The sequence below is a fragment of the Marmota monax genome, unplaced genomic scaffold (assembly GCF_021218885.2).
Source record: "Marmota monax isolate L192 unplaced genomic scaffold, Marmota_monax_Labrador192_F-V1.1 WCK01_AAM20220418_F8-fsc00006, whole genome shotgun sequence".
Taxonomy (NCBI): Eukaryota; Metazoa; Chordata; class Mammalia; order Rodentia; family Sciuridae; genus Marmota; species Marmota monax.
This window is the reverse complement of record NW_026693712.1, coordinates 24108609-24128216: the sequence shown is the minus strand read 5'-3', so window position 1 is coordinate 24128216 and position 19608 is coordinate 24108609. Positions and strand designations below refer to the sequence as shown.

The 19608-nt window shown below is 37.1% G+C and overlaps 1 protein-coding gene across 6 annotated transcripts in view; it reads left to right on the top strand.

Annotated features, from left to right (window-relative positions):
* Positions 1 to 16916, top strand: part of Fer (FER tyrosine kinase) — a 456651-nt gene extending 439735 nt beyond the window's left edge. For 5 of the 6 annotated variants that reach the window (XM_046460091.2, XM_046460093.2, XM_046460092.2 and 2 more), the window contains 3 exons: positions 8443 to 8597; positions 12173 to 12295; positions 13192 to 16916. In XM_046460091.2, the coding sequence (XP_046316047.1) occupies positions 8443 to 8597; positions 12173 to 12295; positions 13192 to 13334 (421 nt within the window). In that variant the 3' untranslated portion in view covers positions 13335 to 16916. Of the gene's footprint in view, positions 1 to 8414; positions 8598 to 12172; positions 12296 to 13191 lie in introns of those variants that run through there. The other variant, XM_058584319.1, reaches the window with a different exon arrangement.
* The last annotated feature ends 2692 nt before the right edge of the window (positions 16917 to 19608 follow it).

The window sequence follows — 19608 nt, the reverse complement described above, 5'->3', positions numbered from 1 at the left end:
CATTGCCTAAGCCCCGAGTCAGGAGCTGTATTTCATTTAACTTAAATGGGAAAGAAAACAAGTCATGGGAACAAAATACAGAAATCTAGTTTAATTTGCCAAGATAAAATGAACAGTATTTCAAAGAAACCAAGAGAATTCTTACACTGTGGAAAAGTAAAACAACACTGGCTTTGGAGCATGACAGGTTCCATACAAGCCACTTGCCAGCCATGTGATCTTGGGCACATTATCTGATCTCTGAGCTTGTTTCTTTTATGTGTAATAAAGATTCACTAAACTTCTGATTGTTAAAATTAATAGGTAAAGCCTCTGGCATCATGCTTGACACATAATAGGCACTGAACAAATGATTACAGGATTGGGAAATTTTCTTGTTGTAGCCCACCGGTATTCAGGAGAGGCAAGATGGAGTTTACCTGCATTGCAGTTTGGCTCTTGGGTAAGTGGGACTGTTTGCCATGTAGAGTGGCTGGCATTCTTGTAACTTAACCTGCCCAGCATGACTTGGATTAATTTTCATGTTGCCACTGCAATAATGACTGGCAGTGTCAAACTCTTCAGCAGGACTCTACTGATACTGTGTGGCCAGTTACAGGAAAACAATACTATGAAACCAGACCATACAAAATGTAAGAGTTGAAAGGCCCCTAATGCTCATATCAGGTAGTAAACCATGGACTCTTGCTCCTTAAATTATTGCAAATGTTCCAAGTGAGCATGAAGCATTATCGAGGCTAGAATAATGTCTTGCATGTATCTATACACAGTATTTTTCTGTTGTGATTACTAGATTACAAATTCCTTTCAAAACATTTATTTTCACCATGTTGTGTTTCTACTGTCAACCCTTATAAAGCATATGGCTCTCACACCAAGGTAGATGTAATGCAAAGAAATTATAAGATTGTTTGACACTGTATAGTAGATGTCATGCTCAGAAAAGTCAAGGATTGATTCCATCCTTTTCAAGGTTCAGGAAAATAATGTAATATATAAGCTTATACTGATTGTTAAGGAAATCACTGGATGAGAACTACAGTCCCCAAATTCCTAGTCTAAATTCCTAGTCTAAGGGCTAGGAATGTAACTCAGTATACACCACTTCCCTAGCATGTGAGTGTGGTGGATCCTTAGTCCAGAATTCCCAGTCAGAGATTTTGCATCATTATCTCTGGGGAGAAAAATAGATAAAACTATAGATTAGTATCCATGAAGTTGAGTATGGCAGAAAATGGAGTACATGAAAGATTTCAAGTAGTATCTGGCACATAAAAAGCACTCAATAAATGTAAGCTGTTATCATGGTAGCTGTTTAGGGAGAGTGGTTTTGTTACTTCAGTCTGGTGCTCAAAATAACTTATTTCATCCAAGAATAACATTTTAAGCTGTATTATTTGTCATTCAGGCAAGTAGTTTCTTTTTTACTTACACTCTCAGAATAGGAGATGAATAGGAGGATATTTTCAAAAATCTCCCTTCCAGAAGTCTTTCAGAAATAGAGCCTTTACCATGAGTACTGAAACTAACTGTGGAGTCAGTTCCATGCCCTGTATTTTATTGAAGTTTCAGATGACAGATGAATAAGAGCTCACTCTTGGTGTTGAAATTGGGTATATTCCCTTGAAATAAAAAATTTACTCTTTCCACCAATATGTTTAATCCCATCATTTCCTTTAGATGAGACTCCTTAGTAAGAGATTTAACAATATACCAATATTTTGTATTAAAGTCTGTGCCCAGAGATGGTCTCTAGAGAGTTGGTATCTCATTTTACAGTGTGGCCCACAGGTGATAGCAGGAAGCATTGACTGAGAGGGTTTTATCTGACTACCCAAATAGAACACCCCTTTGATAAAACTACAAACTGTCAAGATTAACCACAGTCATTAAATACAAAATATATTAGATGTGTTTAATTAAGGAATTCAGTGTTATCACTATGTTTAGTTCTAAACTTTCCTTCAAAATCCATAGTTAGTTAGCTAGAGAGATGATTTCTAAGCCAAGGAAAAGAATATAGAGGTTGCACTTGTACAGGGCCAGCCATAACTCTCTCAGAGGGAAGTTGCTCAAAGAAAAGAGACAAATGAGTAAAGCATCTCTGTATGTGCTAAGCATGCCCATTGTACTTAAAGCTGGATGACTTACAGGATCTTCCCTCAGGGGTTCTCGGTTACCTATATCAGAGAAGGACTTGGTTATTTCATGTTGCAGCTGGCAGTCTCACTGTAAAAAAAAAAAAAAAAAAAAAAAAAAAAAAAAAAAAAAATCACTAAAAGCCTGTTTCTCCTGAGTGTGCAGTTCAGTTGGACCTCCATCTATTACTGAGAAAAGAGTAACCAGGTGGACAATAAATACAGTATCTCATACAAACTTTTTAGAAATTATATCTGTCTTGTTGTCCCCACCCAGTGTCCAAGTTGACTTTTCCATAGGAGCCAACATCACCTCTAACCCAGGCCTTTTCTACTCAGTCAGTTCTCCATACTATTCAATTTTCCTTTTCCACAACAGAACATATCTTCTTGTCATCCCATTCCCTGAAGAGTTTGTATACTATCTATATGTTCAAATAATTATGATTAAGTGGTAATATGTACCCTGTTCGCCACACATTACCACATTTGCATTTTAGCAGTAACTAAGTAAATGAAGAGACTCAAAGGCTGTGTATTCTGGCAGGCAATAGGGGAGATCTTTCAGAAATAAGTCCTTTGGTTCTCACCTCTCTATCCATTAGGACTTTGGACCTATCTTGAGCAAAAACTTTGGGGCTGCTGGGTTCGTTTCCTGCTTTTCTCTATGTACTCACTAATTGACCTTGAGAAAGTCACTGGGCCTTAGTATCATCATCTAGAAATGGAGATCATAATTACAGCAATTTCTAAGTGACTTTATATGAAAAGTGCTTCAAAAATGCCTGACATATGCTATGTTGTTAGAATGAAATTGAATGGCTTTTACATTCATATAGTAATTGCCCCTTCTAACTAAACTATTTAACAAAGAGTAATTTTCCAACACATTTGACACATTCAAGGCTAAAATTCAAGTTTTGTTATGATAGATGTGCAATTATGTGTCTGTGACTAACATGTTGAATGAACACTATTTGCATGTTTTAATTCTTACAACAACTTTGAGGTAGATACTATTATCCCATTTTACAAATGAGAAAACTGAGGCTAAGTGAATTTCTAAAGATACAAGAGCTAGTAAATGATGCAATGTTTTAAAGTTGATGCAACCACTCTTCTATGATGTCCCCCTAAATATGTTTGCAGCAATACTATAATTCTAATTTATCAGTACATAGTAAAGCAAATGAAGTATGTTTCCTTTTGTCCCCCCACTCTGAGTTCTTAGTTTGATAGCATGACTTAAAATGAGGAAACTCCTGAGCTTTGAAGATATTTTCTCCTCTTAAGCGCTAATAATACAATCTCAGTATTATCCAGACCCAGTGGGAATAATATTTATATCAAAAAAGAAAAAAAGGCAAATATTTCTCTAACTCCTTTTCTGAGTGATGGATAAATCCTGGCTGTGTAAAATTATAGCCACGAGTAGTAAGTGACACTTGAGGCAAAGCTCTATTACAAAGGAGAACACGGGCCATCCTCAAATATATCTGGTTTACTGGAGAATTTGCTGAGAGAGAACTCTGGCACCGAGCACAATGCCTGCTGTTGTGCTTTCCAGATAGCAAAGGAAATGTACCCATCTCTATTGTGAGCCTGTAGCTGCTCTGTTCTCATTTGATCCTTAATTACCTTGTTTCATTATATGTTTGACTAGTAAGAAACCTCGAGTATGCACTTAGAAGTTTGATTTTGCATCCATTACACAGCAGACATGAGTGGAACATTTCCATATTTTTTGGCAATGAGCAGCATTTGTGGTTATGTCCCTTTGCATTTGGTGAGACACTGCTATCTCTGATACTTCCTGTGAATGACACTACCAGCAGCCAAATATGAGACTTCTCATCTCTGCATTCTTATAGGTTTACAGTTTTAACATAGGCTCATGTTGGCTTGATCTCTACCAGTTTTTGTATGTGAAGAGGTAAGGAGCACTAGGGTATTTCCTAGACGGTCTGACTTGGTGATAGACAATCCAAGGTTTACTTAAGAGGAGACTGGAGGGAAAAAAAGGTGTAGTTCAGCTTTACTTCCCAGCCTACAGACCATATATTTTTTCTTAGCCTAATATTCTGTAAAGTATTCAAAGTGATAACAGTGAGTAAGCAATGCCTGCTTATTATCTGAAGGCCAAGGTTTTCATTCATAGATTATGCCCTAAATATACTACTCCATTCACCTGAAGTTGTGGCCCAAAGGAAGTAGCATGTTTTGAAAATGTCAGAAAATTTTGCTTACTCTGAATTGAAGGTGTATCTAAACTAGTTTTAGATTGAAATCAGGAGTACAGTTTTATGGGGGACCAGAGGATAACCATCTACATTGGTGATGTGAGAAGGTAGTTAGGACTTTGCTCTGAGTAATACTATGCTAGACAACTACATACACTTCAGTTGTCCTAACAGTGAAATTCCATAAATAAAACACAGCAGTGAGTGAAAACTCATTCCAATCAAGAGTAATGCATTTGGCACACACTGGAATGCCAAACTGCCAGAATATCAATTGACTGTATATGTGTGGGTCTGTTTCTGGATCCTCTCCATTCTATTCAATTAAGCCACTGTGTTGTTGACAATATCAAACTACTGTAGCTTTATGGTAAGATTTTAATTCAGGTTATGATGTTCATCTTAAAATGACAGAATATTTTTGAATTAGCTTGTCTACGTCTACAAAGATCTTTGGTATAATTTGGAAATACATTAAATGTCCAGATGAATTTAGAAAATTGCTACCTTAATGATATTGAATCTTGCACTTCATGAATATGGGATAGCTTTCCATTAACTTAGATATTTTCTCAGTAAAGTTTTGAGTAAACAGACTATGTTATCTTAGATTTATTTTTAGGCATTGTTTTCCTAATTGTATTAGTCTTTTGTCCTGCAACCTTGTTAGATATCCAAATTCAAAGCTTTTCTTTACTAAAACTATCCATTTGCAGATTTTTTTTACTTTTCTGATATCTGCAGTTGTTTTCTTTTATGTCTGATTTCAAAGAATAGGATATCCAGAACAGTTTTGTATAGAAGTAGTAAAAGCAGAAATCTTTGCCTTGATCTCAAGGGGAAAATAACTTAATTTGCTAACATATTTACTAGTAAAGGACTAAGATTTTGTATATGCCCCTTGTCAGGCAGAAGTAGTTATTTCTATGTGGTGCCAAGGATCATGCCTCGCACGTGCTAGGCTAGTGCTCTACCGCTGAGCCACAATCCAGGAAGTTATTTAATCTTTGCTTTTTTACCATTCTCTTCAATAATTTTTCCCCTATATTGTAGTAATTAACATTGATTGCTTTTCAAATGGTAAACCAACCTTTTGTTATGAAAATGAATCCTAATTGGTCACCAATGGTATTTTTATGTATTGATTTGCTAACATTATAGTATTGGTCTTCATAGATTTGTTTTAAAAAATTGTAGTTGGACAGAATGTCTTTATGTGGTGCTAAGGATCGAACCCATTGTCTCTCATATGCTAGGCAAATGCACTAAAACTGAGCTCCAGCCCCTATGTTAGAGTTCTGCAGAGACCCCTCTATATTTTTTCATATATGTAGTTGTAGATGGACACAATGTCTTTATTCTGGGAAGAAAGACATGGTTTCTATTGGAGTTTTAATCACTAGTACTGGTACTACTGCCTTATATTACTCTGTACCTAGAACCTACCTTCAGGGGAAAGCTGCTATAGAAGGGAGGAGGGGCTGCAGAGGGACAGAAAACTCAATCCCATGTAGTTGCCTTTGAAAGTTCCTACTGCATTCCAGACTCTTCAAACTAATGCAGGTAGAGTTTTAAGGAGTTATTTTTCGTAGTTCAACTGGCGGTTTTAGGTTTGATCAGCAGAAGTACAGACTGAGTTTACATTGCCAAGTCAGAATAGAAGCTGTGGAATGTAAATTTTGAAGACATTGTGAACTTAAGAAATATGTGATATTGCTCGTCCTCTTCAAAACAAATTTATATAATACTAATTGAGCTAGATCCCCTGAGTCAAATACATCCAGAACTTCTGAACAATTCTCTAACCATTCACTTTGATTTATTAATGATAGATTAAATGTATAATAATTCTGTTATACATACGGAATAGAGTTTCTCTGAGGTTGGAGGGTAAAGAGAGGAGTCCATAAATCTAACTTAAAGAAATAATGTACATCCTAATTTGAAATTGGTCTCCAAACATTACCTTTATGGATCCCTCTTTCTGCACAATGATGAATACGTATTTCCTCTTTATATGAAAAATCTCCACCTAAGATAAATTAACTCAGTCTCAACAGAGATAAGGCCTTATGATTTTTATTGACAGAGAATAATGTAGAAACTTAGTGAAAGTTTTACAAAATGAAATCCTTAACATGCAACTATTATTGATTCCGTCTTTGGAAGCATGTTTTTTGCATATGTACCTTTTGTAGTCCTGAGTTTTTAGGTGCTGGCCACATTTCCTTTGTAAGTAAAACATTCTTAAAGACTTTCTGTGAAGTGATTTATGCATACTGTTTCAGGACCTCTTATTATAACAGTAGCAGCAATACATAGGAGATATTTGAGCCACGTGTTATATGCTGGTACTTTACAAACATTGTTGCACTCAACCCTGCTAGATTATATTTTTTAGATGAGTAAAATGAAGCTAGGACCACCGTACTCTCCTATGGCTTCTCTCTGCCTCACGTGCTGCTCCTTTATTTAACCCTTCTCCAAGACATGCCATGCCTTAGGGCCTAGTCCTTGAATGATACCTGTTCTCCCTCTACATTCTAGGTGAAAACATTTTCCAGTTCCGTCAATTCAAACACCACCAAAAAGCCACAACTATTGACCTCAAAATTCAACATCCAACTCCACTGGGATATGAGATATCTCAATGTGTCCAAAACCAGATCCATCTCTATACTGTTTTCTTAACTGCATATAATAAAATACATACTAAAACCAAAAAGGGAGAAAATTTCTCATGTTAAAGTAATAAATCCAAGATCAAAAGTAAGTAGTTCCGGACATGTCTGACAACTCACTAACATTGGAACAGCAGCAAGAAATTAGGGGTCTAGATTAAAGTTTCTTCTTTGTTGAAATTCAGGTTCAAAGAAGGGAGAATTGTGATGCTACTTCTTGGAATTCAAGACAACCCATGTTTAACATTGTGGACACACCTAGCTGTGGGGAAGGCTGGGAAGCATAGCATTTTAAAACTGCAGGGCAAAATATTCAGCTAAAATGGAACTTCTGTATTAAAGTGAAAGCCTACTGACTCAAAGTCCATTTCTGCCTCTACCACACTCCTTGAATCTGATCCCACTGATTCCTTACTAGCCTATCTAAACCTCTATCCCCTTAACACTCAGCACTATGATACATTTCATTTCTTTGTATGTGTGAATATATTCTCTCCCATATATATTTACATAGCTTTGATTATTGACTATCCTCCTTACTAGAATGAGACACAGCACTTTGGTTCACTGCCATCTTCCCTCTGAAGAAAGAGAATAAATGAACAGGAGCCAGCTATGCAAATGGGTAGAGGAAATTTCAGGCAAAGGAAGAGCTAAGTGAGAAGGACCCATAGGAAGTGGAAACAAGTATTCTGAGTTTAGGGAAGTTGTCCTGGATTTGGAGATCAAAGATGATAGTAGGGCTGGAATGTATAGTAAATGAAAAAAGTTGAATAGGAGAGCACCAAGAACAGCTCATCAAGAAGGGTTTGCCTGTCCCAGACACAATAGTGTTACCAGCCTCTCTGGCACCTCGGTCATGTCCAGCCTTTGGAAACTCCAGAGATGGTATATTGAGGGGTACACAGTAGCTATTACCCACATGCTGCCATTTAAATTTAATACATGAAAAGTATATAAAATGAAGAATTCAGTTTCTCAGTCACGTGAGCCACATTGCAAGTGTTTAGTGGCCACACATGGCTATTGTCTCCATCACAGCAAGTTCTATTGGACAGTGAAGCCAGTCCAAGGAGACATAATGGTAGATTTACTTAGCCTTTCTGATTTTTCTCTTAACCTTAGAATCATGCTTTTCTATTTAAATGGAAATATATGTGATGCATAGAAAGCTAGCATGTGGCCTGTTCCATATGCAAATATTCTTACGGATGATATTTTACCTACGACAGAAAACTTGGGAAGGACTGGTAAATCACAAGCTTTCTTAACCTCATTATAAATACATTGCAAATGTAAAAATGCAAAGTGTGGAAGTCATAAATGTGAAAGCGTCTTTCAATTTGTTTTAATAGGTGTTTTCTGTGTCGTCTTATAACCTAGGGACCTTGCTGCAAGAAACTGCCTCGTAGGTGAAAATAATATTCTAAAAATCAGCGACTTTGGAATGTCTCGTCAAGAGGATGGTGGGGTATATTCATCTTCTGGCTTAAAGCAGATTCCCATTAAATGGACAGCACCAGAAGCTCTTAATTATGGTAAGAATAGACTTTTTACTTTTTGGTGGTAAAAATGGACTGTATCAGCACAAAACATGTACAGGTAATTATACAGGGGTATATAGCAAAATCCAAGTTGAGAACCAGCCCAATGTATAACTGTTCAGACCTTGCACTTCAACACGAGCACAAACTTAATTGAAATTATTGATCAGATTTCTAGATTAAAGATTGGTAGATCAAAAAGAATTATAAGCACTTATGTCTCAAACAATTGAAACAGATTATACATAGAATAAAAGTGTTGTGGTAGCTCTGGGCCATTTATTTGAATGTCTTATAATTGGTCCAATAACTTCATGTACTGTTAAAATATTAAGTTGGTCAATCCTTGAGTTTCTCTGGAACTTACATGAATCCTGAGGAAAAAGATTGGAATAAAAATAGTGATTTTTTTTTTTTACTTGAATTTTTATGTGTCATTGTAAGTAGAAAGTTTGTATTGTATTCTCTGGTTAGAATGAAATGGGGTAACAACTCATGAATTTAGCAAAAGTGTGCTTTAAGTGAAATTACAAGTTACATTTAGGGAAGTAAGGTCTAAAACAATGGGTATAATGTCTTGAATAAGTAGTAACTTTCCATTTTCAATCAGCAAATCATGATAAATTATGAAAATAATTTTTAATGCCTAGATTAGGCGGATAAAGGTTTTTAATAGGTGACATTCATGAAATTAAAGTGAAAAATTTAGTAGTATTTAATATAATTCAGTGTTGGGAAACCATTTCCTTTGTTTTGAAACTAGACATTTTCTTCATTTCAAGATCAAGTACCCATTTCCTCCCTCTCCTATTACCTTTCTAGATATTTGAAACGAATAGAATCAATGTGACCATTTGTATCCTCTTTTCATTTAGTATAATCCTTTTAAGGTGCATTTGTGTATATTGGAGCAGTTTTCTCCTTATGGCTATTGTAAATAGGTCTGTACATATCCAGTTATTCTGAGTATGTACTAGTGTGATCTGGAAAACGTATGGTGATTCCTCGAGCAGTGAAAACTTTTGAATATATACTGGGTGGGCTTAATCCAGATACCAGTCCTCACCCTTGGTTTGACTTTCATTGTGACAGCAAATAAGATTTCTATGACCTTTAGTAATTGCAAGCCAATCCACTACTCCTCAGCACCCAGGGAAATGGCAGCCCTGCTAGTTCCTAGAGTGGTTTTTGTCTTGCATGGTGGGGTTATATCACTAAAGTGAAGAATCACAGGGTAAAAGGTTGTAATATTTTGCCCCCTAAAGATTTCACTAAAACCAAGCCCTGGTTGCCAGATAATCTATATTACAGTCTTTTAAAAGTCCTCTAACTAGTACATGATTATGCCTCTTGATCACTGTATTTTAGGTGAATTGTAACTTAAGGAGGAGTACAAAGTTCTTGGATTGGCACTGAAGGACTTTTTTTTTTTTTTGGCAGTCTTCTATATTTAGATGAGGAAGGAGTTTGTAGGATGCATTATCCAATCCCATGGGGAAATTCCTGAGTCTTCAAGCCTCAGGCAATCCTGGGAAATTGTGTTCTCAGATGTAGAATTACTGAAGATTGGCTCTAAAAAAAAAAATCTTCTGAAAGTAAGGATTTAAAGTGCTTGGTACATTTTTCTGTTTGGTAAGAGTAAGGCTTCCCTACACTCTGGCCTCAGTAATGAAACACTGCCCATATCTCCAATGAAGTGTGGAGTTAGAGTACATGAAACAAAAAGGAAAACCCTCTGATCCAAGAAACCTTCAAACTGTAGGCTTAAGGTGTAGAATTAAACTGATTTTTACAATTTTGTTATCTACAGTGTAAGCCCTTCTCTCTAGCTACATAATTTCTCTTTTTCGAGGCAAATGTACCTATCATATTTTCATCTTGTTCTCAAAGATTTCTTTAGCATTGATTTGTGAATATCTTACCCAGCATTTTTTAAGTCGGAGGTGGACACAATACCTTTATTTTATGTATGTGGTGCTGAGGTTCTAACCCAGGGCCTCACACACTCAAAAAGAATGCTTTACCGCTGAGGCACTGCTCCCCACCCCAAGCAATTTTTTAAAATGCAGAAATTGTAACATGCTTGGACTGTTGAGCATTTATCTCTACCATCCACAGTCACAAGATACTGTAGGCAAAGAGGATACGGATCTCCAATGAAGAAATAAAATCTTGCATCAATTATTGAAGTCTCCCACTTGTCACCTGGTTATTTGGGGCTGATGTATCCCCTTCTAATTTGACTTTTGGAGTTAAATCACATTAATCAGAGTTTTGAATGGAGAGTCCTGGATCTGTTACATCATTGACTGCATGATCTTGGCAAGCCTTCTACTACTCTGCATCTGTTTCCTACTTTGTAAGATGAAAATAATACCCTTTCTCTACAAGCATATTGTGAGAATTAAGAGATAGAAAAAGATACAACTAACTTGCTCTTATCCTTAAAATTATCCAGCAATACCAGGTTGAACGTTTCCACTTCTGGAGTATGATCTTAGTTTACCTATAATATGCCTTTCTTGATACCCATACATATATTATTTTACAAAATAAGATACTTTCATGAAAAATAATAAACTATTGGATCATCATAATAGTTGATTTGCAGATAAGAAAACTAACTATGCTGTAGGGTAGCAAGATTTATGTCCATAATTACCATCTACCAAGAGGAAAGCTAAAATAACATAGCCCGAACCTTTACTCAGTCCACTCAAGACAGATCAGTTAACACAGTGCAGGCAGACTCTCCTTTACTTCAAGAATATTTTTTTATAGTAACGGTTTTAGAGGAGGGACAGAAACTGAAATCATTTAAGAAACTTCCACATGTAATCTTGATGGTATGTGCCCTATACATAAAATTAAATATCTTGGGACAGTCTTGGAAAGGACCCTTCTTTGATTTCACATCCATCTTGTGTTGATTTATCTGTATTTCCTGAAAGCTACCACATATGTTCTAAGAGCTTATCTTGGTGCACCTGTTTTACTGAGCTATTTTGACAAAACAAGGCACCATGTAATTTAAAGAAGTTGTTTTTATTAGTCAGCTATGTTAATTTCCACTCTTCAAAACAGAAAAATATATTTTCTGTAAATCAAACTATCAGCAGAGAAAATGAGACCTTTAAGTACGAAAGAATATCTGTAAACAGTGATGAGTAAAAAATTGAAATTAAGAAAGTTTTCTTGTTGCTTTGTTTGCAATTTTAGTAGAAAGAAAATGATGCAGAAGACAAAAATTGCAGGAATCCAACTTATTTAATCTCCTAGGCACTGATGTGTAAACATTTACATGTTTTTATGTAAACCACCTCACTCATGACACTCCAGGAAAGTAAGGCTGCATGCTGGCTGAATATTTGCTCTTGGTGGGGAGAAGAGGGGGCAAGTGATTATTTGATGACATAACTAGTCCTGAAGTATAAAACCAGTGAAAAGAATAGAAGCACTAGCTCCTGAGGTCCTTTGGTAAATTCAGTTATTATGTGACTGACATACATAACCAGAACCTGTCATCTCCTTGTCCCTCACCTGGTTATGGTTTGTTGTTCCCCTCCCAGGAAGATACAGTTCTGAGAGTGATGTATGGAGCTTTGGCATCCTGCTCTGGGAGACCTTCAGCTTAGGGATCTCTCCGTACCCTGGAATGACAAATCAACAAGCACGAGAGCAAGTGGAAAGAGGTGAGCCCGAGACCCAGATGGGGGCAGCAGTGCCAATGGTGTTTCTCCTGGCCAGAGTGCTGGCAAACAGGCTATTATGCTATTTAGGTGTGTAAACGGAGAAAATGTGGTACACAATTCTGCTTTTGAATCCCATGGCTTTTATATAACAAAACACTTTGAAGTATCTTGATACTTTAAAAGTAGAAAACTACAAGCTGTCTCTCCACCCTTCTCTGCTTGGCATAAAGTTGCAGTGCTGTACCATTCAATGTCTTCCGTGAAAACAGGTTACTATTCCCAACCTATTATTTTTTTATTCCATACCAAATAAATCTCCTTAAAAATATTACAAAGTACGATGCTGTCTGTCTTCAAGAACTGGAGAATTTTATAACACTTCTGAAGAAATCCTCGCGGGGGGGGGGGGGGGCGGTTCCAGATCAGAGCTATAGCATCACCAAAAACTAGTTATTCCTAGCAGGCACTACTGTCATCCACAGCTTCCTCAGAGAGTGTGTGTTGAGATGCAGTAATGTACCCTGGCCTGAGAACCTCCCTCTCCCACACTGGCAGAGTCACACATACGAGCAACACTTCCAGACAGCAGCTTATGACTCATTCATTTTTTCCTTCACTGTTTAAAAGCTCATCTCTACAACCTAGGTTTTCGAAGATGAATTAGAAACTCTGCCCATAGTATATCTTCCTGACCATGTTTTTTGAACTAAGTGTTAATGGCTGTGTGATACTGATTTCTCTATGGCCCATGAGGAGGGAGAATATACTCAGAAATGGATTTTTTGTTTCTATTATACCTACAACATAAGGTACTAAAATTTACAAAATGCATATACCCTGTGTGAGCATTCATTTCTTAAGTCCATTCTCATTTCTTTGTTCTCCTGGGTCTTTAGGATACCGGATGTCAGCCCCTCAGAACTGTCCAGAGGAAATTTCTAAAATTATGATGAAGTGTTGGGATTATAATCCTGAAAACCGTCCTACATTCAGTGAACTTCAGAAAGAGCTTACTATCATCAAAAGGAAAATCACATAGTCAGTGCCAAGCTCAGCCTTCAAGACTCTGTCCTCCAGCAGATTAATAGTGTTCTCGTTAATGATGAGTTTATACCATATTGCTGGCAACCATCCTGTAAGGTTATTATTATTTTTTTTAACTATGTGAAATGCAGATTTATCCAAGAAATAGTCCTACCAAGGCCTTTTTTGGCTAACCAAGCGATCCTACCATTTCAGACCACTGTAAATAGAAAAGCACAGGTTCTAAACATGTGAAAGATTTAAAAAAAAAAAAAAAAACTGTTTTTTTCACACCTAGGACCACTGATGTTTCTCCATCAGGCACAGTTTGTGGGCTACTATCCTATGCCACAGACCCTACTCAGTTGGTGCTATAAGTTTTCACATTCCAAACACAGCTGGCTTTCAACTCTGTCAAGGTGAGAGTCTGTCTGTAAATAGACACTTGTAGGAGGAATTATTTGGAATGCGCATGACTGTGGGGGGTTTTTTTGGGTTTCTTTTTTTTTTTTTCGTTTTGACAGAAATAAGCCCAATAAGAATCATCATGCTCCTGCACTGTCAATTCCCTCAGCCTGAATATGAACTGTCCTCAGAGCACCCCTTTAAAGGATGTTAGATTGCTGAGACAGCAAGAAGTATAACCAGCAAGGTAGTCTGGGGGGAAAGAGCAGCTAGAGTGGTGCTCAACTTAAATGAAAATATAAAGGTATGTTTTATAAACCCATGCATGTCCATTTTAATGTTGTCTGAATTCACCAAAAAGGCCCCAGGAGTCCTCTTAATGGCAAGAAATTTTCAAAGCTCTACAGGGTACAAGTGACAGTTAAGTATCTTCCTCATAGAAGGGTCATTCCCTCCAGTTGTACCAGTTTCCAGAGCTGTCAGAAGTCATGGTTCTAGTTCACAAATATTTGTGTATGTCTACACCCTACTGAAGTACAAGGCGGGTGTGAATTAAATAGAGGGTTCAGAAATCAAATGAGTACTAATGAGAAAAGAAAGCCCTGATCTTTCCACTTTTCTTCATTTACCCTTATCATGCTTCCTAGAAATCTTCAGTAGCTGACAGGTGTGCAAGTACAGTGCTCAAAATGTACCACCATAAAAACTAGGATTCTTTTGAGGTGAATCTTAGTGCATCCAGGCAACTTACCCAACCATCTATATGTAGGAGATGGTCATGTTTAGGGGTAAAGGTGGCCTAGAAGTCTTTTATAAGTGCTTGAGGCTGTGTCCAGATATATATATCACCTTAGGAATTATTGGGAAGAGCTTAAGAGATAGAACATTCCTTTCTCTCACTGTTTGCTGCCTGTGAATACCATTGTGCAGAACTCAAGAGAAGAATGACTTGTGTCCATTGCAAATATCCTTGCAAATTTTGTACCCTTTCAATGATTAGCACATTCAGACCAAAATGAAGGAATAATAAATTTGCCTTTAACATTACAAAACTTCTTTTTAATCAGCATAGTTCTCCCTAAGGTCAAATATTATAAGTACATGGAACTTTCTTTTGATAGCATTAAGTAGACAAGACATTTCAACCCCTTTCCATACTTCCAAGTGAATCTGTTTTTAATTTTTTTTTTTTTTTTAAATAGCCAGACTCTGTTCACTTAGGCCTCAACACTAAGCTCTCAGCAAGGAGAGAATAATGGCTCCGACTTTAATTTTGTGAACAAAACCCAAAGCTTAATCCTTGCATTCTGGTGTAAAGAATGAACATGGTATTGATATTTCACTCACTCAGGCTGTTAGAATTTGCAATTCACATCATAGCTGTTTAAATTAAAAAAGCTTTTCAAAACATCATGACATCTGCAGCATTTAAATTCTATTTTATTCCTTGTCCTGAAGCAGGTTGTGCTACAGTTCAAGATTAATAACTCATTGGGAGTCTTTCAGGATCATATCAGTTGTATAGAATATTAAATTTAATATAGGCTCATGCATTAAGAAAAGCTTATGCAAACATTTTTTACTGTTAATTTTGTTATGCTTCAAGCATAATTTATTCATCCCTTCTGTCACTGATAATTATTGGAATTATGTACTTTAGGAGGCTAATCCATACCCAGAAAGCACACAAATACTGTTCTGAATTTGCAAGTTGATTCAGGGAAAAGAGAGGGTTCAGAAATGCACCAAATCCTATGAATTGTTTAATTGTAACCAAAATTTCCAGTGGTCTGAATGCGACTCTGGTCATAAATCTTTGTTATATGCAACTCTTAGAGTACTGATATCAATGGATCATCTATTTCTCCCTTCTTAAGTCCTTAAATGCATTAATCCATGATGGGAGGTGTAGTAAGGACAGGCAATCTGACTGTTACCTGAACTATCGACCTGGAATCACCAAGGAGTCTTGTTGGGGATTTTTTTTTTTTTAAATCACCATTTATTATTAATCTGAATGCTAAAATTTTATATTCCATATAATCAAAGTTATCTCAAAGCCAACATTTTTTTTCTTCTGGGAAAATAAATATTATTGGGTTTTGTTTAAGTTCTCAGAAACAGATTTCAGCTTCTCCTGCCACAAAGTTCCTAGTGAAAAGACTCATTTATTTATCTTCTCTAATTTGTATTGGCGGGGTTATAGCTCAGTGGTAGAGTGAGTGGGTTGGATCCTCACCACCATATGAAGATATTGTGTCCATCCACCATTAAAAACATTCTTTAAAATTATATATATGCAGTATAGTGTTCCCCATCCATATTTCACCAATTTCAATATTAAAAGATTTCCTAGCTGATCAGCATACACAGGAGCCTACTTGTGTCAGGTGTTATTCAGGATTACTTAGAAGACAAAAATGTCGTTGAAATAGTTCTGTTTTCCTGACCTTTACTTCAGTTTCACCATATAGTTTTAAAACGTTTAACTAGTACCACTAAAGTAACTTGAATGCCATTTTTGTGAAGCCAGGGTCTGTAAAGTGTTCTAATTGTAACATAGTACACACTGAGTACCTTGTAAACAAAAACTAGAATGCAGGACACCTAACTGAACCACAGTGACATACAACACAGATATGAGTTACACCACTTGAGATGCTTTAAGACTGCATCTGAACAGATTTCATGTATACTATTTACCTGACATCACCAAGGAGCCTTGGTGGGGGATTTTTTTTTTAATCACCATTTTATTACTAATCTGAAATCTAAAATAATCTTATATTCCATGTAATCGAAGTGGCTGTGTGTCCTCTACAGTAGGATTGATATCTTAGAAGAGTTGCCTCAAACCTCTTTTTACACACACTCCCTTTGTCCCACCAGTGATATTAGATGTTTCTCATCATCAACAGAACTGATTGTCCTGTGTATTCTGAGTCATGGAAAGACCAGCATGTAAGAAGTCAGTCCTTTCACAAAAGAGAATACTGAAAAATAAGACCGTGTTTTCTTTATTAATCTCAAGGGGAATCAAAGATTTTGTATGAAAAGGAGATAATATTTCCATTATAGTACTAAGTTAGCATGAAAGTTTACTATTAAAGTGTTACCTCTTGTTACTGACTTGCTTATACATACCAGAAGTGTTTCATTAAAGATTTTTCCTCTGGTTTTGGTTAGTTTCACATCTTGTCTAAATACTATCATTATTTGGGAAAATCCAGTACTATGTTCATGTCTGCAAAGATTTAAAAAGTCAGGATTTCACATACCAAAATTACCTACTTGAAGGAGTTAGTGATACAGATTTAAAGTCCCATAAAATTCTCCTTTTAAAAAAAAATGCCCTAATATACAAGCTACAAATCTTTGCCATAGTTTAGTACTCCTCAAAAACCATCTTGCTTCCTCATACTGATTCAAAGATTAAACTCTGAATCAGTAAATATAGGCATTAAAAATCACTTAGCTACACTCAGATTCCTGGGTGGTAGAAAAAGCCTTCTGTACTAAATTCTCAGTCATTTTACTTCTGCATAGTTTACAGAGCAGGGGCTGCACTCAGGTGCTGAGGCAAGTGTATCCTAAGAGGATGAGGTTACCCTATGGAGAGTACAACAAATATATGGGCAAGGTCACTAGGGAGCCTGAGGAAAGCAAAGCCAGGAGGCCAGATCCTTTCCTACAGAAAATACATAGTATCTCTGCAGCCAAAAATAAAAAAAGCAAAAGAGGTCACCTGACAGGGTGTGGGCCTTTGCACAAGCAAACCAAATAACCTCCCTTATATTCAGAGTAAATTCATGTCCCCAGGTCTGATTATCCCATGCTGGGTGGCATTCTTGTTGTACTCCCACCTAATGGATTTGGTAACATGTGTTTAAACATATCATGGAGGGCTGGGGTTGTGGCTCAGTGGTAGAGTACTCGCCTAGCACCTGTGAGGCCCCGAGTTCGATCCTCAGCATCAAATAATACCTTTTTATTTGTATGTCCAACTACAACTAAAAAAATAAGTACTTAAAAAATATATATCAAGGAAATTATCCCAAGTCATCTTTACATTTATTAATTTTAGTCTTTCTTAAGCACACCGATTATTCACACTTAATAAAAACCTTTGTTTGCAATGGAGCTTAACCTGGGCTCAAGTCTCGTAAGTGGCAGCTCAATCACATCTACCCTGCTTCACCTCTTGATCCAGGTAAATTAAGTGGCTCCTAGAGTGACCCACAAAAGGACCTTGCTGTGCTGAGCTCTACTTTGGGTAAACAAAGAATTCAACAGGGAAACAAGAAAATTTAAGTGGCCATGTCCCTCATCTTTTACCCATAACATTTAAGTGAAAGGAATCTTGGAAGCATCCTAAAGCCAGTCAGAGCGCAGCATGGCTAAAGTAAGAGACACAGAAAGATACATCTAGAAAGGAAGGTTGAAAGGAGATGAAGGGCGGCGGCGGCGACTAAGGACCAATACAGGATGACTCCAAGGCCAATCTCCCAACAAATCACTACTGTCACCAAGGGAAGCCAGTCCCCAGATGGGGGTTGAGGGACTTCCTGCTGCAGGTTATTAAATACTGTGTGCCTCTCAGGTCTCTAACACTTTCTTAAAGAAAAACCCATACTCAGTTTGGTACCCTTTGTGTGTACACTATTTTGTGGCTCTGTGTCCTCTCAAGTAGGATCGATATCTGACAAGATCTGCCTCAGACCTTTTTTTTAAAAAAAAAAAAAAAAATTCCCTTTGTCACACCAGTGATATTTTAGATGTTTCTCATCAAGAGAACTTGTTGTCCACAGTAGTATTCTCAGTCATTGAAAGATCAGTATATAGGAAGTCAGAGTCCTTTCACAAAACAAAATACTGCAAAATAAAACAAAAGACCATGCAAATCTTGGGAAGTAGCTGCAGTTGAATCATAGCAACCCTTGGTTGTTTCCTAAGGCTGTAGACATGGCGGTTCAGCCCATTACCTAAGCAGTGGGCAGCTGAGAGTGTACACAGCTAGGATAGCAGCAATGCAAGAAAATTGCTGTGAAAGTTCCTGTTTTTATTAATGAAAAAGTATCCTATGGGTGTGCTTTGTGACAAGGCAGATTCAGCATCCCTCCTTGCCAGAGACCCTCTATGAACCCCAAATGAGAATATTTGGGATTCACTCAAAAGTGATTCAAAACTTTTTTGAGGGAAGAGTGTACTGGGGATTTAACCCAGGGGCAATTTATCACTGAGCCACATCCCAGGGTCTCACTAAGTTGCTGAGGCTGACCTCAAACTTGCAATCCTCCTGCCTCAGTCTCCCAAGTCACTGAGATTTCAAGTGTGTGCTACCACATTTTATTGAAATCTTGAATTTGTAAACATTATCGAGGCAATATGTAGGTGTTCTCAGAGTAATAAGTGTTAAATGATAGAAATGACCCTAGAGGCTGCATTTATTTCTCCTCAGCTTTGTTTAGGAACCTTTTCTTGAACATCTGCCTTGTCAGGTGCATTAAACACTAAAAGGAGCTCATTTTCCTGGTATTTATTATTGACTTACGGTTAGTATTTCCTTTTCTCATCTTCTGTTTCTCAGCCTTTTGCTTTACCAAAATAGAAAAGCCTTTATCCTCAACTTGCTTTGAATGTCATAATCTGTCTTGACCCAAAGAGTTTCTCAGGTATGCAGGACCCCTTGACTGATGGGGAACTCCCAGGTTTCTAGGTACCAAGCCTGGTCACCTGCTCGGTATGTGAGTGGCACCTTGCATTCCCAGCTTAGAATACAAAGATAACCTGGTTATAGCCCTTGCTGGGGAGACAGGATGGTTAGGGTAGCAGATGTGAGATGAAAGGCATTTTCAGTAGAGGCTCTTGGGAGATTTCCTTGGGAC